At 39.7% G+C, this 26,683-nt stretch overlaps 1 protein-coding gene across 2 annotated transcripts in view; it reads left to right on the top strand.

Moving 5' to 3' along the window:
* LOC137372986 (UDP-N-acetylglucosamine transporter) overlaps positions 1-26,096 on the top strand; it is a 57,577-nt gene extending 31,481 nt beyond the window's left edge. For both annotated transcript variants that reach the window (XM_068037574.1, XM_068037572.1), the window contains exons 5-8: positions 5,717-5,888; positions 13,002-13,120; positions 16,720-16,853; positions 19,824-26,096. In XM_068037574.1, the coding sequence (XP_067893675.1) occupies positions 5,717-5,888; positions 13,002-13,120; positions 16,720-16,853; positions 19,824-19,914 (516 nt within the window). In that variant the 3' untranslated portion in view covers positions 19,915-26,096. The remainder of the gene's footprint in view (positions 1-5,716; positions 5,889-13,001; positions 13,121-16,719; positions 16,854-19,823) is intronic.
* Positions 26,097-26,683: the final 587 nt, after the last annotated feature.

Here is a 26,683-nt window from a genome sequence, read left to right as displayed (position 1 = left end):
ATTCAGGTCTGTAATCTTTCTTTACAGTTGCTGCCAGACATTCAAGCATTTTCTGTTTTTTATTTCAGATTTACAGTATTTTGCTTTTGTATTAGTACCTACATTTATCTTGCTGTTTATATATATATATATATAAAAAAAAACTTCAGTCAGATATATTTATAGGAAAAGCTCATTGTTATCGGTAGCATGAGGCCACATTAAGGTTATCTGGCATGAACCCACAATTTGCTTTGAACTCCAACTGATCAAGTTATTGATCCTCTGGAGGACAATGGCTATTTTGTTTGTAGATTCCAGGGAGATGTTTTCAATTATCAACAAATGCACCATTTATCTATATTATATGCACAATTTCTAATGGCTGAAAAATTGAAATGAGCTTTGTTCAAAAGAGTAAGTACATTGTGTAACACATTGAAAGGTCCTAGGTAAAGCAGGCGATATATGATAAATTGGTGATCAACATTTAATGGGGACGAAGGGGGCAATATATACCAAAGCTTTTCCTACAATCTTTCCTGCATTTTTAATGGTGTCTAAGATGACAGTTTGACTCGGTGATGCTCAGGAATATTGTCTTAGCTGCATACACCTCAGTAAGTGGCCAAAAATCTTGCAGATTGTCATATTATGTATTTTTTTTAAAGGTTTGTTTTCAAAATACTGTTATGAAGGTGCTTCTATTAATTTTTTTTTGAGGATTTGTGTGTTAGAATTGTGGAGATGGATTCATTGGAGAACTGAGGTAAATACATAGATGTTGGACTTTGTTTTTTTCAAGAGGTTGCCGGAAGGACACTTGAGGTCTTGTTTGAAAACAACCTTATTGGGAAGTCACATGCCTTAAGCTCAATAAACAACAGAAACCTTGGTGACTTGGGAGAGATGTTTACGGAGAAGTGACATGTCACGATTTATGACCGTCAGGAAGTTCTGAATTGCTGTTTGGTTTCGCTTCTGAGATATTGTTTTGGTTCATTTGGGGGGTGGACTGCATTTGAAGGCATTTGGAGATCAACCTGCCAAGAGAGAAGCACCCAGTTTACCTCCTTCCTCTTGTCTCTATGAAATGCCGCATTTCTCCTGAGGAGCTCCTACAAAGCTTGCCAGATTAATTCTCAATGCCGCCTGAAAAGAACTGCCCCAGAAAAGATCCCAGTGACTTGTCTACGTGTAGTCATACGCCTGACAGTATGCCATTTTGGGACACAACATATCTCATCCATTTTCTTCGAGAAGTGTTCTCTTTTTAAATTTTTTTTAAAAAAGGTTTCTGCAGAGAAACTCTGTTAACCGGTGTGTGTGGGGCTAAGGTAAAGAGAGAATTTTCATCTTTAAATCTGTGTGTTGATGCTTTGCTTTGTTACTGGATAAGTCTTGTTTTATAATGAACACAAAAGTCCAAGTGTATCAAGCCTGTGTCCTCAGTACCTTGCTCTACGGCAGCGAGGCCTGGACAACGTACGTCAGCCAAGAGCGACGTCTCAATTCATTCCATCTTCGCTGCCTCCGGAGAATCCTTGGCATCAGGTGGCAGGACGGTATCTCCATCTCGAGGCGGCCAACATCCCCAGCATATACACCCTACTGAGCCAGCGGAGCCTGAGATGGCTTGGCCATGTGAGCTGCATGGAAGATGGCAGGATCCCCAAGGACACATTGCACAGCGAGCTCGTATCAGACCCACCGGCCGTCCATGTCTCCGCTTTAAAGACGTCTGCAAACGCGACATGAAGTCCTGTGACGTTGGTCACAAGTCGTGGGAGTCAGTTGCCAGCGATCACCAGAGCTGGCGGACAACCATAAAGGTGGGGCTAAAGCGTGGCGAGTCGAAGAGACTTAGCAGTTGGCAGGAAAAAAGACAGAAGCGCAAGGAGAGAACCAACTGTGTAACAGCCTTGACAACCAATTTTATCTGCAGCACCTGTGGAACAGTCTGTCACTCTAGAATTGGCCTTTATAGCCACTCCAGGCGCTGCTTCACAAACCACTGACCACCTCCAGGTGCTTACCCATTGTCTCTCAAGACAAGGAGGCCAAAGACAAGATAATAAACTGATAGTTTTGTTGTTTATTGAAGAAACCTGGTTGGTGTATCTTATTCGTGGATAAAGAGTAGTGTATATGATAGACCATAACTGGGTAAATATTTAAATATATGTGTGGACTGTGGAGAAGTGGAACTAGAAGACAGTGCACTTCTCCCACCTCGGTTGTAACAATAATTAAACTCTTGTGATTTGTTTTAAAATCGTAGAATTTAAAGAATAGAAGGGAGACATTCGGCTCATTGTGCCTATGCCAATTCTTTGATGGAGCTGTCCAAATAAGTCTCTGTAGCTTTTTCTCCATAGCCCTGCAAATTAGCGCTCTCCAAATATATTCCAGTTGCCTTTTGTAAGTTTCTGTGGAATCTGATTCCACCACCCTTTCAGGTAGTGCATTCCAGATCATCATAACCTGTGTATGAAAAATTATTTTACTAATTATTTTAAATCTGACATCTGTTTACTGCCCTCCTTGTCAGAGGAAATTATTTCTCCCTACATACTCTATTAAAACTCCTCATAATTTTCGATACCTTTATTTGGTTTCTCCTTAACATTCTTTGCTGTATGGTGAACTATCCCAGTTTCCCCAATCTTTCCATATAACTGAAGACGTCATCCTTGGTAGCATCTTGGCAAAACTCCTCTGTACCTTCTCCAAGGCCTCAACATCCTTCCTAAGGTTTGGTGCCCAGAATGGAACATAATACTCCAGCTGAGGCCTAGTCAGTGGTTTGTAAAGGTTTCAGCATGTCTTTTTTTAAAAAAAAAATTATTCACAAAGGCAAGTAACCCATACACTTTCTTAACTGCCGAATCAACTTGCCCTGCCACTTTCAAGGATTTGTGAATATGCACCACCAGATTTCACCACCCCCCCCCCCCCCCCAAAATAGTACCATTTAGATTTTATTGCCTCTCCATATTGTTCCTCCCAAAGTTCATCTTCACATTTATCTGCATTAAATTGCATCTGCCATGTCACTGGCCTATGTTGTCCTGAAACTTGCTACAATCCTCTTCACTATTTACTACTTTGCCAAGTTTTGTATCATTTGAAAACTTTGAAATTGTGCTCCCTATACCCAAGTTCGGGTCATTTATATATAAGAAAAACAGTGGCTGTAATGCTCCTTGGGAACCACACTGCATACTTCCGTCCAGTCAAAAAAAATCTGTTTGCTGCTACTCTCTGCCTACTATTTCTTAGTAATTTGGGTGCGTAGTTGCCTACCATTGCTTTACACCATGTATTTCTATTTTCTGAATAAGTGTGCCTTTGAAAGTGCAGTAGATGTTGTAAATACAGACTATCTTCATCAACCCTCTGTTATTTCATCAAAGGTTTAATATTGTTTTTAGAAGTACCTTTACTGTTAATCTCTTGCACCTGTTCCTTTGCTGCTTTCTCATTTTTCTTAAATTTGTTAAAACAATAATCTGACAGAGTGGTACTTTTCAGCTTTCAAAGCAGACAGGGGAATTTGATGGGTGACCCACATGGATCGCCAGTGCTTAAACTGTGGGCTGAATTTTACCAGCCCGCCGACGTCAGGGATCACGGCGGGGGGGGGGGGGCTGGAAAATCTCTCCAGGAGAGGCCCGCCACGGTCCTCGATGCCAGGAAGGCCCCGCCCCATATTATCAGCAGTGGTGAGGCCTTGTGGTGGCCCTTTGCTGCTCGGCGACGGGAGCAGGATTTAAATATGTTAATTAATTAACTAATGACCTACCTGCTCCCGTTGGCCGTCCCGCTGCCATATTTCGGCTGGTTGCTGGGACTCCTGCGCCTTCGGATCTCCGACTAGAGATCCAATGCGGGAAGCTGGTGGGGAGGGGAGAGAGGCGGTAAGATTTCAGGACAGGGGTTGGGGGGGGTGGTGGGGTGAGATCTTTTTGATTAGTCTAGGGGGTGGTGGGAAGAGGTAAGGTTGAAAGTTTATCAACTTTGGCGGGGGGTGCTGGGGTAGGTCAGGATCACAGGTAAGTTTTTTTGGTGGGGTGTGGTGGGAGGGCAAGTAATTTGCTTTATATTGGGGGGATGGGAGAGAGTATTGAAACTTTTTATTAAGTTTTTAATTTTTAAATAACTTAAATTAACTTAAATTCCTATAACTTTAAAAATATAAATGAATTGGAAGGGCTTGCAGCCTTTTAAAAATGGCGCCTGCGCCCTGCCATGTAAATGAGCCATCACACTAACTATCGCGGCAGCTCCGTGAAGTAAATCTCGCACGTGCGCCCTGCTATTTTTGAATGGCAAGCTGGTAAAATGCAGCCCGTTGTAGTATAGGCTGGTTGTTAGTCTTGCAGCACGCTGTCCAGACCCACAGAATATAAATTTGTAAGTTTCAGATCACATGTACAGGACTGCTTTTAAGAATCCTTTTTATTCTGAGCATTAAAAAAAGAGTTGGGAAAAAGCTTGGATTAGAGCACAGAACACCTAGTTTCCTGTAAAATGCATGTTTGCAGTCAGTGGGAGCCTGAATACAACTCTTAGAAACAATTGATTTGTAATATCTTCAAGGATATGTTGAAAATCAATGTACAACAGTAGACTTTTTAATAACAAAATCTTTACTTCAGCAAATAAGTAACAGTTGGAACGGCTCATAAAATTAAATGTATAATGAATGATACATCATTTACATTTCTTTAAAGAATGAATATCATTCCTGAAATTGAAAAGTTTTAAAATAGATAAACCTGGGAAATGTTTTCACATTTTAATACTGTTAAAGTATTAAAAAATCCTGGCAACTTGTTTTAAATGTTCACAAAAGTACTGTTTCAATTAAACTCTTTGCTACAAAATACTTGCAGTGATTCCAATCCAAAGTATCAGTTTAACATCTCCAGAAGTGGAAACCTGTGTTTTCTGAAATCTAATTGCAAAGGTGTAGAGTAAATGAACCAGCCCTCTGAGGTCTCTGCACTTCACCATTTCTGGCCTCTTGCACATCCCCAATTTAATTGTTCCCACATTGGTGGCCATGCCTTCAACTGCCCAGGCCCTAAGCCCTGGAATTCCCTCCTAAACTTTTCTGCCCCACTATCTCACGTGATTAACGAAATAATTAATTTTTTCTTTAATCTCGAATTCCAACTATAATTTTTAAGTGGGCCAATATGTAAGAAAGAGCTTGCATTTATATAATACCTTTCAAATCCTCAGGATCTCCAAGACCACTTCCCTGTTAATCAAGTTGAGGTATAGTCACTATTTTGCAAACAAATGTGACAGCCAATTCGAACACAAAGATCCTACAAACAGCAATGAAATAAATGGCCATTCATTTTGTTTTTGGTGGTGCTTGGTTAAGGGATAAAAGTTGGCCAGGACACTGGGAGAACTCCCCTGGTCTTCGTCAAAATCTTTTACAGCCACCCAACAGACTGCCTCTGTTTAACGTTTCATACAAAAGATGGCACCTCCAGCAATGCAGTATTGTATTGAAGTGTTAGCTTAGATTGTGCGCTCGAGATTGAACCCACAACCTTCTGATTGAGGTGAGAGTGCGATTACAGAGCCAAGCTGACTCCTTTGTTTGTCCTTTTGTTTGCTGTAATATATATTTGGGATTAAAATATTGTTTTTTTGATACACTTGTAACAATCTTGGTTGTTTCCACATGCTAAAGTAAAATTATCTAATGTTTTAGTGGCCAACAGACACCTCGGAGGAGTTGAAGCAGGAGCTCTCTGCAGGTTCCCAGTTTGTAGGTTTGATAGCAGTGCTCAGTGCTTGTTTTTCCAGTGGATTTGCAGGAGTTTACTTTGAGAAAATCCTAAAAGGGACAAAACAGTCAGTTTGGATTAGAAACATTCAATTAGGTGAGTAAAATATGACTAAATCTGGACATTGCTTTTTTGACTTATAATTGCTGTCCTAAAACTTAACTTAAATGTACAATAGCAGTATTACTTGGCATATTCTGGATATAGATAATATATTAATAAATATCTATGAATAAGAAAATTGTGTTATTTGTGATTGACTTAATGTATATCAGTGATGTGTTTACCAGGAACCAATCCATGTGTTCCTAGCCAAATGTTGCCCAAGTTCCTTATTCCCTCTTAACTAGAGCCCCATACTCTCCTTTGAGGCCAACTTCTACCCCTGCCATTTTTCTATGACCTGCATCATTGGAACAACTGCCTGGTCTGCCAGTACTGGTTAGGACAGCAGCTGTGGATCTGACATGACTGAACAGACCCAGGGCAAAGGTGCCTCATTTTCCCAAACCCCCACTCCTAGCTGGTCTTTTAATCTGCATGTGTGTTGCTGTAGCTCCTAGGTGGCCTCTCCCATCTGACCCTGGATATACCACTGACCCAGTACGTGTTGACTGACATTTTGCTGCTTTAAAAGGGTAAAAGATACAAATTGACAACGAGGAAAGAGACATGGTTTGCAAAACCAACTGTACGTTTTAGCATACAAGATCATTAATTCTCACATCTTGAAACTTCCTGTTAGAGGTCAGATTCAGGCAACACAACTTGCATTTATATAGCAACCCTGACCCCCCCCCCCCCCCCCCCCATCATCATCACAGTCCCTTCACAAGGCCTATATATGAGACTCATGAGCTAACTTTGCAACATCTGGTGAGGCCAATCCATCGCTATGTCCACACACAGGCCCCAGGCCTTGTGATCATTTATGCCAGGATCACTGAATTGGCCCAATGGGAGCCTTGTTTAGATTTATACAAATGAGAGGAGAGACAGTTTGAGTTTGTGTCAAATACAAACCGGTGAGCAGTTTAAGGACATTGTCATGTGAAACAGATGGAAAGACAAGATGACCAGCAAGAGTACCAAGATTTTTTGAAGTTTTATTAATAGTGCTTCAAACTCTAATAAATATAATTTCAGATGAGAATGCTGCTGTCATAGTACTGAGTACCTGAATTAATGCAAGTGATGTAAATTAAGCCAGTTTTATAACTGGTGTCTAAAATAGAGAAAAGTTAATTGAAGCAAATAAAGTGGTACTTGGAGGTTTGAACTGATGATGGAAGGACAGAATACATGTAGAACAAGACATTGAAATGGGAATTCAACCATGAGATGCACACATTGGGAAATATATTGATAGTTCAGTTGCTTTTGGCAAGGTTAGGAATATAGAAATGAGGGCAGATAGTGCTGATAAAGGGAAATTAATTTAAACAGTTGTTACAGGTGGGAAGAAATTTTACCCTGTGCTGAAGGTTGGAGAAACTAGTACTGTGTGATAGTCAATAAATGAAGGTGGTATGATATGGAACCAAACAAATATAAGTGGATCTCTTAGAAAAATAGCAAAAATAAGACCACATTGGATGGACAATGTGACTTGTAGGAAGCATCTATCCAAGGGGAATAGAATAGAAAAGTAGGGAAGCTTTGCTACAGCTGTACAGGGCCTTGGTGAGACCACATCGAGTACTGTGTACAGTTTTGGTCTCCTTACTTAAAGGATATAATTGCATTAGAAGCAGTTCAGAGAAGGTTCACTCTACTGATTCCTGGGATGAAGGGGTTATCTTATGAGGAAAGGTTGAACAGGTTGGGCCTATACCCGTTGGAGTTTAGAAGAATGAGAGGTGATTTTATTGAAGCGTATAAGAAAGATCCTAAGGGGACTTGACAGGGTGGATGCTGGAAGGATGTTTCCACTTACGGGCAAGATTAGAACTAGGGAACACAGTTTAAAAATAAGGTGTTTCCCATTTAAGGCAGAGATGAGAAATTTTTCTCTGAGAGTCATTAGTCTGTGGAATTAGCTTCCTCAGAGAGCAGTAGAGGCTGGGTCATTGAATATATTCAAGGCTGTTAGATTCTTGATAGACAAGGGAGTCAAGTGTTATGGGGGTGGGCGGGGGGGACAGACAGGAAAGTGGAGTTGAGGCCACATTCAGATCAGCCATGATCTTATCAAATGGCGGAGCAGGCTCGAGAGGCTGAATGGCCTCCTCCTGCTCCTAATTCGTATGTTCGTAAGTGTCTGTATGCTAATCTTTGAAGGTGGTAGGATGAGTTCAGAAGGCTGTTAAAAAAGCTTTATAAGAAAAGGTAGAGTATAAAAACACAGAATTTAAGCTAAGCCTTTATAAAACACTGGTTAGGCTCCAGCTGGATAATTGTGTCCGATTCTGGGCACCACATTTCAGGAAGAATGTCAAGACCTTAGATTTGCAGAATTTCTTGGAATGGTACCAAGGATGAGGGACTTAATTTGTGTGGAGAGACTAGAGAAGCTGGGGTTGCTCTCTCGAAAGCAGAGAAGGTTAAGAGGAGATTTGATAGATGTGTTCAAAATCTTGAAGGGTTTTGACAGAGTAAATAAGGAGAAACTGTTTCCAGTGGCAGGACTGGTAACCAGAGGACATAGATCTAAGTTAATTGGCAAAAGAGCTGGAAGCAACATCATGAGGGGAAGAAAATTACGCCACAAGTTTTTATGATTGAGAATGCACTGCATGAAATAGCAGTGGAAGCACATTTTATACCGATCTTCAAAAGAAAATTGGATAAATAGGAACATAGGAGCAGGAGTAGGTAATTACTTGAAAGGGAAATATTTACAGGGTTATGGGGAAAAAGCAAGGCATGAGGCTAATTGTGCAGCTCCTCCTCAGAGTTAGGTCAGGCATGGCCTCATTCTATGCTGTGCCATTCTCTGATTCTGTAATAGGAATATCTAACTCATGACTAATCCTGTTTATTAGTTTAGGAAATGTAGAATAGATGGGTCATAGGTGGTATAGTTCCATATTTCAGGAAGATTATAGGAGATGAGGTGGAACATTACATAATTGAATCAGTTGGACGCCATAGGCCAAAGCTAACACTGTTATGCTACAGACCGTTGGGTGAGAATGTAGGGATAGACTAAGACGTCAGTGCTTGTTTATGTACCAGAAATGAGAGATCTGGACACATGAGTCAAACACTTCGAAGTTTACTAAGGGTTAAAGGAACTTACTTGCAAAAATATCCCGAAGCACATGGTAATGCTTTGCTATAGAAAATTGCACGTTACAGTCATTGACCTCATCTTTGTGTACCTCTTTCTTTTAACTTTGCATTTCAGTCTTGCCCTTTTTATATCTTTCTAACTACATTACTTCAGATACATTCCATGAACTTCATGTACTTTGCACCAACTCACACTAGTCTTTATCAAGACCCCACCAGCTCTCCAAACATATATCATCCAGGCACCAAGGGCCTAGCAAAAGCTGCTGGTGTTTAGGTTAGGTAAAACATAGAATTTATCTATTATGGCTATACTGCAGATAAGTTAGTCCCTAAGCATGCATGACTTGGCAGAAAGTTCAGATCTAAATGTACTCTATGTATTATTTAGCCTCAGTCAGGCTATTTGTGAAGACTGCCACCGTCATCAAAGTTCTGCATGCTTTTAGCCTTAGGGGCTTAATAAAAGAAATGAATTTCTCACCTTGTTTAATAAGAATAAGAAAGAAGCCCATTTGCTCTATGGAGAGATGGGAAAGAAAGGTGCAGACAGGAATGTTCTTGTGGGTGACAAACAACAAAGTGGGAAAAATTGTGTTGTTCAGTGGTTCAGGAACCAAGTTGAGAAACACAATAAATAACTATACTAATGTAAAGCAAAATTGTACTGATGTCAGGCACAGTCTGAGCTGCAGATAAAACCTACTTAGGATTAGCAAGCAGAGAATAAATGTGACCTAAATGCATAAACAGATCAATCAGAAGATTAATAAAGAAAAAGGAAATTATACAAATCTTGCAGGCATGGGAGCCACTGAGATATTTGTAGGAACATCCAGAAGCGTGTTAATAGGGCAGTCAGAGGAACTTGGAGGAACCTAAAAATGAACGAAAACACACACACACACACACACACACACACACACACACACACACACACACACACACACACACACACACACACGATGAACAGAAAAAAAAACAGTTGGTCATTGAGCCTGTCCCATACTGTTACAATGCAACTGGACTCCACTTACCAGAAACTACATAATTTCACATGAAAGGCAAACAAGCAGACCAACTCAGCAATAAAATTGGAGACGTTCCTCTCCAACCCTGAAGGCAATTAAACAAGTTCCAGGAGACCACGGTGACCAGGAGACACATCATCCAATACCTCGCCTAATTTTTGTATGCTGATAACCAAACCTTGTTCAATGCTTGATTATCTTAACGCCTCACTTCCTAACCTATTCAATTCAAATAACGTACTCAGTTTTAGCTGCTGATAGGAAACATAACAGTGAGAAATTCTGTCTGTACTATTAACAGTAAGAGAGCAGTCAGAAGAGATGAAAATGAATGGTAATGGAGCTAAAACTAAGGATTATATAATGAGTTAACATACTAGAAGATTACTTCCTCCAAATGTTTTAGTGCAGACATGAACAACATGCCCTCCATAACTGGTGGTGATCCAAGTAAATAAACAGCTTCAATATAAATAAATAGACTCTTTGTTAATATCCAATCACTACAGAGCAGCAAGCAACAAACCAAATAAAATCACGGTCAAAACTGCTGAGTTACAAGTCACAGAAAGTTATGTTACGACTCCACTGTTCTTGTCAGATCACTCAGATTTCACTCATCGTGAAATTTTTCAGCCTTTAAAATAGACAACTGAGAGGTAACCTTATAGAGATATGTAAGAAAGTAAATGATACCCTTAATTTTCCCAAGTAGCTTTGTTGCATAGACACCATCCTCGAGATTAAAGTAAAGGTACCAACCAGCAAACCTCATATTTATAGGACATGTCCTTCTGATCACAGTATCCTTGCATTTATAAATTTGAGCATTTGAATCAGCGTCTTTAAATAAACTCAGAAGGTGACATTAAATATCCCATTCCAACAGGTTAATATGAAGAATAGTTTGGCTTCAATTAACAGAAGTTATGGATAAAATTTTTATTAGTATTTCAACTGTGATCTGCTATGTTACATTACAGTGGGATTAATTTGCAGTAGTTGAATTGTTACAGTGTGATTATTTCTTGCAGCGCACTTTCATTCAGACAGGCAAAATGTGCTCTGTTGTTTAGTCTTGATCAAGCTGGTTGGGAAGACTGTCACTTTCAACAAAGTTCTGCAGGCTTTTAGCCTTGGGGCTTAATAAATAAAAATAGATTCTTCACTTGAAAGAAGAAAGTCAGTCTTGCATTTTTATAGCACCTTTCATGATCTCAGGACGTCCCTAAGTGCTTTACAACCACTGAAGTACTTTTGAAGTGTTGTAATGTAGGAAACGCAGCAGCCAATTTGTGCATAGAAAGCTCTCACAAACAGCAATGTGATAATGGCTAAGTAATCTGCTTTTGTGATGTTGATTAAGGGATAGATATTGGCCAGGACATGGGGGATAACTTTCCTGCTATTCTTTGAAATAGTGCCGTGGGATCTTTAATGTCCACCTGAGAGGGCAGATGGGGACTTGGTTTACATCTCATCTGAAAGACAGCACTTCCAGAAGTGCAGCATTTCCTCAGCACTGCACTGGAGTGTCAGCCTAGACTTTTGTGCTCAGGTCCTGGAGTGGGCCTTGAACCCACAACCTTCTGCTGTCAACTGAGCACGACTGACATCTTAATAGGAGCAAAAAAATAAGACAGCTGTACAGTTAAATTAATCAGTCAATTATAATTGCACACCTTTGCAGAATATTGAGGAAGACCTTTCTATGTGGCTATGTCGGGAGTTGTTGGGAACAATGTAGTTGTAATGTTTGTGTCTGAGATAGGAAAACAGTTAAAGAATTATAAATGATCATGGAATCTCTCATGCTAAAACTCCAACTTGGATAAAAATAATGGCTGTATGGCATTCACAACAAAATGAAAGTAGCCAAAATTCAGACCAGTTTTTACATTTGAATTAAATTCAAAATCTTCAACATAAAAGATGATACATTAAAGAGCTTAAGACTTTTTTGGATAAGTCTGCTGCAATTTAATTTTCCCAATTTAAAAAAAAAGAAACAATTTGTTCTCCTTTCTCAACCTCTTGTACATGTTTGGAATATAAAATGACAGTTTTTAGTCATATATATTTCCCAGTTGGATATGTCATGGGAGTGAGCCTGTTAATCGTTTGTCAATTGTGTTTAATTGTATGCAGGTTGAGGGTATTAATTTGGGTCTTTCTTAAGCACTTATAAAGAGACAGTTACTGAAACTGTGTGGGGGTTGAGTTAGGAAGTATATGCTTATAATGTTTCACTCTGTAAATAAATATCCGACCAAGTAAATATCGGCTCCAGTATCATCTTTCACCAGCTGGCTATCTAGACTATAACAGCCTTCCAAAATAGAACAATAAAATGAAAATTTGCTCCAGAGTTTCAAGATTTAGTTTCAACAAAAGTAGGTGCACCCAACCCGCTCGGAGATCATCTTGTCAGGTTCTGCAATTTCTACACGGGTAATAGAATAAGTCGAGGTGTTGGTAGTGATGCTGTTATAGTATTTAAATCTCATAGCCTGTAAGCATTTTTAGTGTACTTGTTTGTTCATATTTAGACCAAGGTCTTTGTTTGGTTTTGCCTTTACAAGCCTACAGGAAGAGATAGGTGAAAGCAATCAGTACTTTACTTCATGTACATCCCCAATTTATTAGTCGATGTCAAGAATGGTTTAAAGACTTTACAAAGCCAGATGGCCGTCTATATATTGGTTTGATCTTTTGAATAAGGTTTTTAATTAGTGACCATTAACTGTATCTGACCTTCCAAGTGCTCCATTCATATCTAAGACATAAGGGTGATCATTGTCACCGAATTGATTCAAATTATTCAGGAAAATCAAGAAAGATGAAACTGTACTTTTTGTATTTATGTAATTCAATCAAAATATTAGATGCCTGAAATAACTAAATGAAATGTCATATCTTGATACACTTTTCTTGTCGCCTGTAGGTTTGTTTGGAAGCATTTTTGGAATGATGGGTGTATATGTATATGATGGGCAGCGAATAAAAGAACATGGAATCTTCCAGGGGTACAACAAATTCACTTGGATCGTGGTCATTCTGCAGGTCTGAATTTAATCTGAATGCAGATGTAAATATTCAAATCTAAGGGGAAATTTTTTGTCTCTGCAGCACAGCACTGTAAAAGTTTTATTGCAAAATTGGGCACAAGCTGTTCACAGTTTCTCCTCCATTAAAATAAATTGACAGAAAACCATGAGAACATTTTCACATTAGCCCCAGTGCCCTGCCCTGCTGTCCCTGAAGTAGGCTTTGCTCCTCAGTAGATATTAAGGAAGCAAAACATTCAGTGACTGGCATCAAGTTAAGGTTTATTCCAAATACTGCTTTGGATTAGTTTTACAGTGCTGAAATAACTTTGTATTCATTGAAATTTATCTTGTAGTTATCCTTTTGAGTACGTTTTCAATCTGTTCTAATCAGGCAGAAGTGGAAGTCAAATGAAAGTTTCTGCTTCTGTCTAGTGTTTTACCACTTGCATAGAATAATCTCTTTAAGGAACTAGTTATGAATTTCTGACTGGAACCTGTGGGAACTGAAAAATGAGCTGTGCAGAAGTATTTTATTTTGAATATAGGTAATGGGATGAACCATGAGATATTTGAGGGAAAATAGCACAGAGAAGTGGTTAAAAACTTAATGAGGAAGAATTTTGTTTGAACCTAATCAATTTCTAACCTCTCCTGTGTCTCAATTTAATTATTCTCTTTCTATATTTAAAATAACCTTGTTGGTCTTCATTTTTTTGAAAAATGTATAATTTGTTGAGGTTGGCCCCTGATTATCGCCTCTTGATGCTTTATGCCCAGAAGTATTACCTCATTAATTTGTCTTTAATGTAATGTCATCTGATCACATTGCTATTATTTGTCAAGCTTGTACACAACTTCTAATGATAATGAAACATACAGCATCCCCTCCCACAGGTGGTAATGCAGCAAATAAGGTTCCCCCCATCAATTTTAGAATTCTAGAATTTTACAGCACAGAAGTAGGCTTTTCAGCTCATCAGTCCTACAGCAGCTCTCTGTAGAAGCTATCCATTTATATTTTTCTTCAAATATTAACTCATTTTTAAAACTATTGTGGATTTTGTTTCTGGTTGTCCCAACAACCCTTTTGTGTTTTTTTTAATTCTCCACTAACTACTTCCCTCATTCTTTTGGTTATGTTCTTATATTTATGCTCTTTAGTTTCCAGTTCGCTGATCATTTGAAATAGTTACTGCTTCCTTACTTAATCAAAATCCTTGGGGGTTAAACTGGGCCATGTCGTACCTGTTTTTCAGTTGCTAAGTAGCGTACAAAGGCACCAAAAAGGTGATCAGAAAGCAGGCGCACACTTCAAACAGGAAGTGCACTGTCCATCATATTGAGTAAAGATAAGTAAGGCATCCAATACCCACACCTGAGGTGCCAGGGCAAATGAGCCCTAAGCATCACCTAAATTTTAAAAACGTTAGGTACTCCCCACAATCGCCACTGCACCTAGTCCTGAGATCCCTGATGTCCGACCTCCAGGCCTTCCCTATCTCCCTGCCCAAACCTAGTCAGCAATCCTGTGGCCCCCAATCTCCCTCCTTGACAGCAATCCCAAGGCCTTGATCCACTTAGCTTACGTAGCTTCCTCCCGCAGCACCATCTTCATTGTGATGAAGTCAGAAGCCCAATATCCAGGGCTTCTTGGATCTTGCCACTGTGCTGGGGGTGTCAAGATGTTGTCAAGAGTTCTATCCTGCTCAGCTTGGGTTCTACCAGACCACTTGGCTTCAGACCTCATGGACACAAGAGCTGAATTCCAGCGATGAGCAGAGAATGACTGCTCTTGATCTCAAAGTAGCATTCGACTGACAGTGGTACCAAGGAACCCTAGTAAAGCTGAAGTCAATGGGGATCAAAGAGAAAGCTGTCGAGTGGCTCGAGCCATACCTGTTGCAAAGGAATATGGTTGTGGTTGTTGGAGGCCAATCGTATCAGCCCAGGACATCGCTGCAGAAGTTCCTTGGGGAACATCCTTTGCTCTACTATCTTCAGCTACTTCATCAATGACCTTCCCTTCATCATAAAGTCAAACTTAAAAGAATAGATTGATGGGGAGGATTGCTTCAGTTATTTAACTTAAACTGTGAACAGAGAACAAGGTCGTGAGAATAATCTTGTTGGGATGTGGACATTGTTGGCAAAGCCAGCATTTATTGCCTATCCCCCCACCCCCCTGAACAGAGTAATAAAACTGAATGACTTGATAGGCTATTTCAGAAGGCAGTTAAGAGTAACCACATTATGTAGGACTGGAGTCACATGTAGGCTGGTCACTTTGGTATTAATTTCATCCTACATTAAAAGACAAGGCAAGTTCATGGAAAGTAGTTTGTGCTCAAAGTATTTCCCACAGCCTTGTCTGAAAAAATATAATAAATATAGTTGTCACTAGCTGTAAAATATCAAATACGCTGCCTCAAAGAGCTACTGTTATAGGTCTTTTCTCCTAAGCTACTATAGTAGCATCAATTATGCAGAGAGGCAATGTGTGACCCAGATAGACTCCATTCATTTCAGCAGCAGCAACATTTTTGACACAGTTGGAGCAGTCCAACTCTGGAAAATGCTGCAATGGCTAACTTTTGTAGCCGTGTACATGTTCTCTCGTGTCAGATCTGCTCTGAATTTCAAATCGTAGATGAATTCAGACAAAATATTGTGTTTAATTTTAAAATTGGAAGAAAAATTGATTGCTGACATTAATTATGAAGTTGATTATGAAGGTGATTTAGTGCTTTTATTTTGGTTGATGTTGGTTGTGATGTCAGACTGTATTGAAATATAGGCCAGAATTTTTCCCTCAGCGGACAGGAGCCGTCCACCGACTGAAAAGTTGGTGGCAAACCGGCCTCTGCCTGGCCTGGGGATCCGGACCGCATTTTTACGGTCCGCAGGCCTTTAATTTGTCTGAGATGAGCTGTCCACATCATTGAGGCAGGAGGTCCCACCTAATGGAGATGCCGGCCAATCAGCGGGCCGGCTGCTCTTAGCAGTGGCCACCACTGCTGGGACTGAGACTGCAACCCAGCCATCGGAAAGAAGATGTCGGGGAGTCCCAGAACACAGGTAGGTTTTTGGTGCCTCACCGGGGGTGATCGGTCGGGCGAGGCAAGGGTGGTCGACTGGGGGGACGGCGGGCTTGTTGGGGGTGGTTGGGGCAGCCTTGCATCAGGCACAGGGTGCCTGATCATGGGGGCCACTCCTCCAGACCGTCAAAGTCTCCTGCTTTTGTCAGGCGGTTTCTCTTGGGCCTGGGCCGCCTGATCAGCCCCGGGCAAAATCGCCGTGGCAGCAGGCAGAGGCCCTTAAATGGCCATTAACTGGCCACTTAAGGGCCTTGATTGATTGGCCTGGGGCAGGCGGGCCTTTTTTCACTGCTGCTCCCCTGCGTAAAGTGATTGCGGGAGTGAGTCAGGAATGGCCCCCTGAGTCTCCCGCTCCATTTTACCCCTACCCCCCCTCCCCACCACCACCTTCTCACTCTTTCCAGCTCTGGTAATGTTTTTTTATAAAGTTACTTGTTTAAAAAGGATTACTATAACTCTAAATATACAATTATTTCTCCATAATACCCTTATTATTATACTGCTTTTTTTTGTCCAGGCTCTCGGCGGTCTAGTAATAGCAGCGGTCATCAAATATGCAGACAACATCTTGAAAGGATTTGCCACATCTTTATCCATTATTCTTTCAACATTGATCTCATATTTTTGGTTGCAAGACTTTGTGCCTACCAGGTACTGAGAACAAGGGAGGATTTGTTTTCTTGATTCATTGTGCTATTTTTGTCCTCTTTACTTTGTTCTATTTTCATTTGAAACAAAATAACATGTCAAACACCTATGTAAATTTGGAGATAATGTTCTGCATTAGAGGTTTTAAAATCTTTATTTTGTGGAGTTTTAACAGAATATTAGCAACTTTATTTGATTTTGTAAACTTTAACACATAATTTGATAAGTCTGGTCTGTTGTTTCTAAAGGTATTGCAAAGACAGGTATTTGAAGTTACCCTCATTGTCCCAATCGTGTATTATTTGATGTTAAACCCTTTACTCAATTGTTATTGTTATATTACTGAAAGTGCCCTAGGTTATGTCACCAAATTGTGATTGTAAAAGTTGTTTTATGTCTGTTCCGAAGGCAGCTTTATCCTATGGTCTCTTGCCTAATACAGCTGGTGTGAGACAGGAGCAGATACTAGGGCTGGAATTTTACGCCATCCCAGCGAGCCGGAGGGTGGGGGTGGGGGCGTGGTGAAGGGGTGTGGTTGGTGTAAAATTGACCCGCTCCCACCTCCGCCTCACTTTACGTAGGCTGGGGTGGGGGGAGGCAGGAAACGGGCTGCCTGCCCCAGGCAAATCAAGGCCCTTAAATGGCCACTTAAGGGCCTTCGCCCGCCTCCACAGGAATTTTACCCGTGGTAAGCGGGCTAAAGGCCTGCTCAAGTCACAAAAAAATACCTGACCTGAACCTGACAGAACCACATCAGACTCGAACCTGACCTGGCCCGAGTCCCTCCATTTTTCCCGCCCGACCCAACCACTGCAATGTCCCCTTTACTTACCTTCCGACTCCCAATCTTCAGGAAGCTGCAGCATGAGCATGATGACGTCATAGAGATGCTCACAGCGCAGACTCCGCTTTCCTGCTTGATGTCCTGGACTCTCAGCTCAGGTAAGTTTTTAACTTTTAACACTTACCTGCAATTCTTGCTGTGTGTGTCTGACTCGGACCCAGCCCGACCCGACCTGAACCCAATACATGTCATCGGGACCCCTTGGGTTCGGATCAAGTAGCAGGCCTTTTAAAGCGGGCGTCTGGGAGACGTGAAAGGCCGCCCAGTGAAATCTGGCGGCTTCTCAGCGCACCCGGGGGGGGGGGCCGGACAAACGGGCACAGGGTGCCCAATTGTTAGCTGCGCCCTCCTTTCCCCCTAAATGACCATCATTGCCTCGTCGGTGCGCCACCAATTAGCCCGGCGAGGCAAACCCCAATTTACCTGGACTCCTGGCTCTATGTCCTCCGCTGGGCTGCAGTCCCAGCAGTGGCCACCGCTCTCGGCGCTACTGGGACTAAGAGCTGCCAGCCCAATGATTGGCCGACAGCTCAATGAGGCGAGACTTCTTCCCTCAAGCAGGGTGGAGCCCCGCCTCGGAACAGTTAAAGCCTGAGGACCCGTAAAATGCAGGTCGGATCACCGGGCCGAGCAGAAGCAGGTTCGACTTTTACATCGATGGCCAGCTCCCTCCGCCCAATGTAAAATCCATCCTTGGATGCCACCTAATCACAAAGACAGATTTAAAACCTTCTGGATTTCAGTGCTTAGAATGTTTTCCAAACATAATTTTCCTATAATTGGGAAAGGAGATTCCGATCCAGGTTCGAGGAGTCACAGAACAGTAATCAAACGCATTGTCATGTATCAGTTGGATGTCCAAAATCTGGCTGTCCGAAAACCAGGCATTTTTGAAAAAGTCAAAACCCATTTTGCTCAGGGTAAATTGTTATCTTTAAACTTTTCATAAGAGTATGTAAAAGGGTTGATATGTAGAGGAAATGGTTAGTATAAGAAGACTAAAATGTATTATTTTTATGAAGATTAACTAAAGCTAGACTAAAGCTAAAATGACTGCATAACTAAAATGATTACATCGCCAGCACACTACAGTATAAATCTCTCAAGATTATGCTCAGGCTGTATAATGTACTGGACAGACTTCCACTGGAGCACTGTGTGCAGTTCTGGATAACGCACTTCGAAAGGGATGTTCATGCATTGGAGGAAGAAGGATGATCCCTACTATAAAAGGGGATGAACTCAGAGGCAAGATTAGAGGAGCTTAATCCTGTCAGTCTAGGATCCAAAATCTGGGAAAATCTGGAATCCAACATGGTCTCTGTCGTAACAGTGGCAGATTTTGGACATTGGACCTGTAGTGTGATATTTGAATGTCCACTTTTAAAAAAAATTCTACTTGCCCAAACTAAAATATGTTGCCCTTGACCAGTGGAATTCTCAGAAAATGATTATGGGACCTTGTTGATCGTATTAGTTCATATTGAATATATTGTAAATGCAGTGCCTTTTGTTCAGGGAGAAAATTGGATGCTATGAGATCATTTAGATCAGAGATGTATTGAAACTGAGAACTGGACCAATGACATTCATTATTAAATACATGATTCTTTTGAAATGGAAAATATGGTTGCACAATTCAACAAAGCAAATAATAACCATGCAGTACAACCACACTCAAGGGTTTAGATTTTTCGGATAGCTGGCAGATGCAGCTCAATGTATATAAAAATAATCAATATAGAAGTAAAGAACAAAAAGAAATATACATGTTATACAGTATGCTGACTAAAAAGAAATTTGAGTTGTGGATAAATTTGCAAACTAAACAATCTAGTACTCAACTTCAGTAAAGAAAAATGAAATAAGGGGATAGAATTCCCACTTTGGGCACATTCCGACCATCTCAAGAGGCAGCTAACTGTGTTCCTGAATAGAAAACTATTGAAAAGATATCAGTGTACTAGTTAGCTAAATATAAGCTGCTTCCATCCCCAGAGTCCTATAATGAAACTTTAAACCTATGTTAAAGAAAATATCAGATTAACTTTCCTTCATTAAAGCTGAATATAAAATATGTTGCATGTAAATTCAAAGCTTTTTTGTCAATCTGTGTTTTTCTGTTTTAGTGTCTTTTTCCTTGGGACCATCCTGGTAATAATTGCAACGTTTCTATATGGATATGAACCCAAGAACACTTCAGATCCAAGCAAAGCATGATGCAGTATCAGTCAACAGAACACTCCATTCATATACGGGTGCTAAACTCGTTCAAGAGTCTAAACGCTGGCATCTGGAGGCACTTAACTAATTGGAGATAACCATCCAAAATGTGTTCTTTACTATAGAGAGTTGGTATTAAGGAAATTGCTGGCATTATAACATTAAGTGGATGAAAGTGAGAAATTTTATATAATTGCATAGGATCTTGGTGAACGTATAGACTAATGGTGTTCTCAACCTTTGAAATATCAATGGCCAAATACAAAGCATCACGCATATGTAGACAGCTAAGTAGTTGAAAAGATCATGCTTGAGCTTAGTGACAGAAATAGACCTATGCAATGTGCAATCAGGGTTCATAAATTGATGGGCTTTACTAGTAATTGTGGTCTTTTGACAAAATGTTTTAAATCAAATTGATAGGTTTTACAAGATCAAGCATGCTCATTTTTAAGTGTGTACACACATGGCAGGTGTCCTGTATCTGCTCTTCATCTAAAACTACAATAATTTAGTCCAAAATTTGTTTTTTAAAAAAACACAAACCACAGCTTCTGAAGAATTAATGAAGAAAATGCCATGTGTTGCTGTAAGCCAACTTTTCCTTTGCAATTTCTCCAAAAAGCAAAGTGGCCACTTTATTTCTGTGCTGCTGAGCACGCATTTCTGTATTATAAAATTTTAATGGATCAAACCATGGAATCTGATTGCCCAAAACACGGTTAAAAATTCCAGAATTGCATGTGATGAAAACCTAAATTGACTTATCTAATCACCATAAGCCACTGACCATGGATATAAGTAATATTGTAACAATAGGGTCTTTAACAATTTTACTGTTGGTGGGGGGAAGATACTTATTTTTGTCTGGATGATTTGTAGTGGAAAAATCACCAGAGAATGGTTAGCCTGACTGAGATTCAAATGCTGTTTTCACTCTGGTAATGAATAGACTCTTGTTGAAAACGTCATCTTAAAATTCTTTTCAAGAAAAAATACTCCTAAATCTGTACCTTACATTTTCTGTGGTCTCCTGCTGTGAAATGACCAGTACTACCTGATTAATATGTTGATGGAGACCTTGAACATGCAACAGCACTGACATATGTAACAAAATGTGATCACAGTTAATATTTGCGATTACAAAAATGACTGAAGCTTTAGATTGTATTCTCCACACTGCATTGTTTTTCTTCTTTTCATGTCACTTTGACTGTAGTTTTGTGCATAACATCTGACCATGCAGTTTAAGGAATGTATTTGACTATTTGAATGTTGTACTTTAATACAGGACTTGTAAGGATAATGCAAGGGAACTCACTCAACATTCTTGTCTGGTCTAACTTTGATAGAATGTTACAGCACAGGAAAAGTTGTTTGGCCCATCAAACCTATACCATTTTTTTCCCCACTCTCCTGCTCGCTCCATCATTTGAGTATTCCAGAAGCTATCAAATTGCATTTTAAACAAATTTATCAATGCTGTCTCAAATTAGGTTTGGCACAAGCTTTCCATGTAATAACCACCTGTGTGTGATCATATTAAATTTGTGCCCCTTTTTATCATCTCACTGGCCAATGGAAACAGTCTATCACTACTTAACTGTTCTTAATCCTAAAGCCTCCAACTTAACCTCTGGTCTGCTAGGAAAAATCTTAACTTACCTTGGGGTTCTTCATAATTGTATCTTTTTTATCTCTGATAGTATTGTTAATCAATGTTGTACCTTTTTCTGTTGCTTTTTATATCCTTCCTATAATGCCGTTCTGTAAAACTGTACACAATACTCTAACTGTGGGCTAGGTTTTTCAATTGTTGCTTCTTTACTCCATTTAAAATCTTGTCATTTAAGACACATTTCCTTTCTCATGCTTGTGTTTTTACATTTTCATGTATTCAACAGCTTATGTCTCCTATCTGTCCACCTTGCTAGCCATCTATGTTCTCTATAGTCTTTAATACTTAGATCAGTATCATCAGTAAATTTTGATGATCCCTCAAGTCCAGAGAATTTACAGTATAAATAACCCAACACAGGCAATGTGAAACACCACTTGCAACATCTTTCCAATCTCCGAAATTTGCCTTCTGCTCTCCAACCATCTCTATCCACATTCCTCTTAATTCCTCTGATGTAGTACCTTATCAACTTCTTTACAAGTAAAAATAAACTGCATCCACTGCATTTTCTTTAGCTTGTTATCTCCCTTATGTTTTTAGTATTGGTTAGAAATGGAGCTCTAGTTAGTGCAGTCTTGCAGTGTAGTTTGCTGTTTATCTTAAGAAAGGTTGGACAGGTTGGGTCTGTTTCCATTGGAGTTTAGAAGAATAAGAGGTGATCTTATTGAAATGTGTAAGATCATGAGGGGACTTGACAGGGTGGATGCCAAAAGGATGCTTCCCCTTGTTGGAGAGACTAGAACTAGGGACACAGTTTAAAAATAAAGGGTCACCCATTTAAGATGGAGATGAGGAGAATTTTTTTTTTCTGAGGGTTGTGAGTCTTAGGAACTCTCTTTCCCAGAGAGTATTGGGTGCAGGGCCATTAAATATTTTTAAGGCAGAAGTAGATAAATTCTTGACTAACAAGGAAGTCAAAGGGGCGGGAAAGTGGAGTTGAGACCACAGTCAGATCAGCAATGATATTAAATGGTGGAACAGACTCAAAGGGCCGAATGGCCTACTCCTGCTCCTAATTCATATGTTTGTGGTGCCATGGAGTGATTAAGATGCTGATCTGTGGGGGAAGATACCAAGGGTAATCAGGAAGCTGGAGAAATTGACAGATTTCTTGTGTCCCAGATACTCTTTCAAAGAATGAAACAGTTTACTGGAAAATATGGCCCAGATGTGTTAGGAATATTCTACTTAATTTGAAAACTATAACTGGCACCAGGATGGTTCATTGGTAAAAATCACTCCTGACTGTGAAACTAGGCACGTGAGTACTTCGTAGTAAGTTAGCTGATCTCAGTAAAGGCAGTAATGAGGACATTACAATTGACATCAGTATTTCGTTGATGATCATTACCTGGATTCCTGCTTAGGTAAATGCAAAATTGGGATTAATGGTCAAGTTGCCCACAGTTGGGAAAATGGCCACTTAGTGAGGTATCAAGGACTGCTGATTCCTTTGCTAGCAAGAGCAGTGCATTCAACACAGGAGAGAAAATAGTGTTGAGGGGAACAGGTGAGATTGTGATTGGATACTGTTTTGTTGCTGCTAGAATGCAAACGAGATTTGCCATTGGACAGTGCAGAAATTTCCAATTTCTTTGTGCTTTCCACACTTTTGGAGTGGATAGCTTTTCTCTTTCTCCCTATATCCCTTCACCGCCTACCCTCCCTCCCTTCTTAATGTAGTGTAAAATATTTTGAGTTGAGACCTGTATATAAATAGTCATGCATTTTCTTTTGGAGCATGTAGTAGAAAAAAGTTCAGTCTTGGTGTTTTTCAAATCAAGTTCGCAAGATTGACTCAAATGCACCAGAATAGTTGTTATATTCCTTGTTTAAAGATAATCAAAATAGTAGTCCCATTTGAAAGATTTAAGAATGCAAATTACTGTTAGTGAGATGCTGCTTCATTAGAATATATGAGTATGCATTGCTCCGTTAGTATAGTTAATTTTGTAGCCTTTAATGCATTGTAAAGAAAACAATTGCACTCCAATTTTTTAATGCAAAGTATGAGTGTCTTAAATAAATTGTAGGCTATATATCTATATAGAATTTCCTCTAGGATGTTTTATTAATTAATAATCAAATGCACCACAAGGGCATGTTGCTTTAAAAAAAAACAGACCCCTGTCACTTACACACATTTTAAGTTTACTATTTTAAGCAAGAGGCAAAATCTAAGTTGGCACAGTGCCCTTTCCTGACAATGTGAGAACTGTGCATTAATCCTTTCATGGAATTGAGTAGTAGTTAGGGATTATCAAATAGGAAATGACTTTCCTGCAGTGAAATGCTAAAAGGTACAGTGTGTTGCGAGCAGTATAGGAGTTGTGCAATGTTTCAGACCCCAGTTACCACCTGATGAAAGGTCACTGACCTGAAACATTAACTTTGATTCTCTCTTCACAGATGCTGCCAGACCTGCTGAGTATTTGCAGCATTTCTTGTTTTTATTCCGGTTATCACCTCGACAGCTTTGGTCTTGAACAAATTTTGCCTTTTTTTGCTAGGAATATAGCGCGTATCATCATGTAATAGGATCACATTTAAAATTGCATAATTTCTAAGATTCTAAGATATACTTGGCCTTGTGGCCTAAGCTTTTAACAAACTGTGCTCTGCATAGGATAATGAACCCTCTTGAAATTTATGACTACCTCCAGAAAACGAATTGCAGCATATTGGTTTTGGGTATCATTCTTTTGAACATACGTAAACATTTTTATAGATTCAACGGAACATAAAATACAGTCCTCTTGCATGCAGATCGAAAGAGAAGAGGGATCATGTTAGTTGTTTATATGTGTCTAGGCCTTTTCTGGTCCCCACCCCATAATAGGTATCCTTGTTCTGATGTTTTTACACAATGCAAACAATAATGCTATTTTTTACAAACTGGTCCTTTAATAAAATTTTTGGGAGGAAAGATTTCTAAACTCATTATAGGCACAATAATGTGTGAATTTGTGTTTCATGCAACAAAATCATTGAATGGTATGGTTTCTAAGCTAGAAGATATCTCGGGTTTCAAAATATTTATTGCTTCTTGGGTATAAGATTACAGATTTTAATTTGCGTTCTGGTTTTAATTATAATTTTTTTTCCATGTTATCGATAGTGAATAATTTGGTTATGTCCAAGTTTAGAATCATGTTACAGTTATATATTCCTATAAGATGATAAGTTTACAGTTCTGTTATAAAATAAAACCTAACATTTATGTACAGAAAGATTTTATAATTTGAGTTTTGTTAGAGGAGAAGTTAGTGAAAAGGAGTTTGTTTTTAAAAAAATCCTCAGCAAGTTTTCTCCCTTTTTGCTGCTCTTCTGAAGGCAGTACGGATATATAGCTACTGGATACTTTTTGGTACCTTGGGAAAGTGTCATTATTCATGTGACAATGAATATTGGCTGGCTACTTAACACGAGAGGTGACATTGCAGCTGAGCTTCTGTCATCAATCGTCCTTCATTCTACCTTCACCTGATGTCCACAAACATATGCTTGTAGCAAAGGTCTTTGGAAAGCAGTTAGAACAGGATCTTCCCTGGATTTCCCCCTCCCTAATTCCCACTGGCCTGGCTGAGATCTGCTGACTCAGTACTGAAAATGCAATTTTTCTCACTTGGATGCACTCACTGAGCCATTGGGGGTGCCCTCAGAGGAGATACTTTTAATAAATTTTGATGCTGTTTTCCAGTTCCCAAATCATGGTTGATAATGGCAGCTGTGTTGTGCTATATAAAGGCATCAGTTTTCTTTGAAAAATCCAGGACAAGGTAATGGGATACGGTTATTAAGGAGTTCTCAACTTTATAAGGATGATCTCAATGTGATCACTAAAGGAAAAATGTATTGGGGCATCTGAGATTTAAATTCTCACAAAAATTAAATGTTGACTAGGAAGCTGATTCACCACAAATAGTTAAATTTGCAATTATAAAAACAGTAGTGGGAAGGGCAATATAATTGGATAAGGATTGTAAGTAAGAACTGAACTATGCTTCCTTTAGTTTCCACTGAAACATTTCAGCCTCGTAGTTTTGACCAGTGATGGTAGTGTATGAAATCCTTCTTTTGCATTTGGAGTGGATAATATGTTTGACAGCAGATAATTTTGATTAGTAATTTTTAGCTCCTTACAAATTTGTGTCCCATATTTGTTAATGGCAATTCACTTACATTCCAAGAAGCTTTTGAATATGTAAGTTTGTTACAGGTGGATGCTTTACCAGTGCAATATCCCAACAAAAACAAAATTCAGAGGAGTTGGCAGCATGGGTATCAAAGTACAATCTTTGGAGGGGATTCTTGTTGGGATAATTGAATCCAAAAATTCAAAACATCCTGCTTTCTAATCTGTTAATATGATGACTGTTGTGTATAACGTGTTTATTCAGCATTGGCAAAGATTGGGTTTGGCATCTTTAATCGTGATATTTTAACTCTGCTGTAAAGTCGCCAGTTTTTGAGATACAATTTATAAATAAAATCTTTCTTGGGAAATTTTATTTTGTGTTTAATCTGGTTTTATGATGAGTTAATATTTGGATTATCACAGTCATAATGTGGGGAAGCAGCAAGCTATGCTTTTTAAAAAGAAACATGGAACATTCAAGCATAAAAACAAAGTGCTGGAAGCACTCAGCTCGTCTGGCAGCATCTGTGGAGAGAGATAAACAGAGTTGACTTTTTTTTTAAAGAGATACAGCACTGAAACAGGCCCTTCGGCCCACCGAGTCTGTGCTGACCATCAACCACCCATTTATACTAATCCTACACTAATTCCATATTCCTACCACATCCCCACCTGTCCCTATATTTCCCTACCACCTACCTATACTAGGGGCAATTTATAATGGCCAATTTACCTATCAACCTGCAAGTCTTTTGGAGGTGGGAGAAAACCAGAGCACCCGGAGGAAACCCACGCTGACACAGGGAGAACTTGCAAACTCCACACAGGCAGTACCCAGAATTGAACCCGGGTTGCTGGAGCGGTGAGGCTGCGGTGCTAACCACTGTGCCGCCCTTCGAGTTGGTTTTGACTCTTCAGAACTGAAGGAAGGTAGAAATGTGATGGGT

This window comes from Heterodontus francisci, chromosome 8 (genome assembly GCF_036365525.1).
Source record: "Heterodontus francisci isolate sHetFra1 chromosome 8, sHetFra1.hap1, whole genome shotgun sequence".
In the NCBI taxonomy this organism is placed as follows: domain Eukaryota; kingdom Metazoa; phylum Chordata; class Chondrichthyes; order Heterodontiformes; family Heterodontidae; genus Heterodontus; species Heterodontus francisci.
Note: the sequence above shows the minus strand (reverse complement) of the source record. Positions and strands in the feature narration are given on the sequence as shown.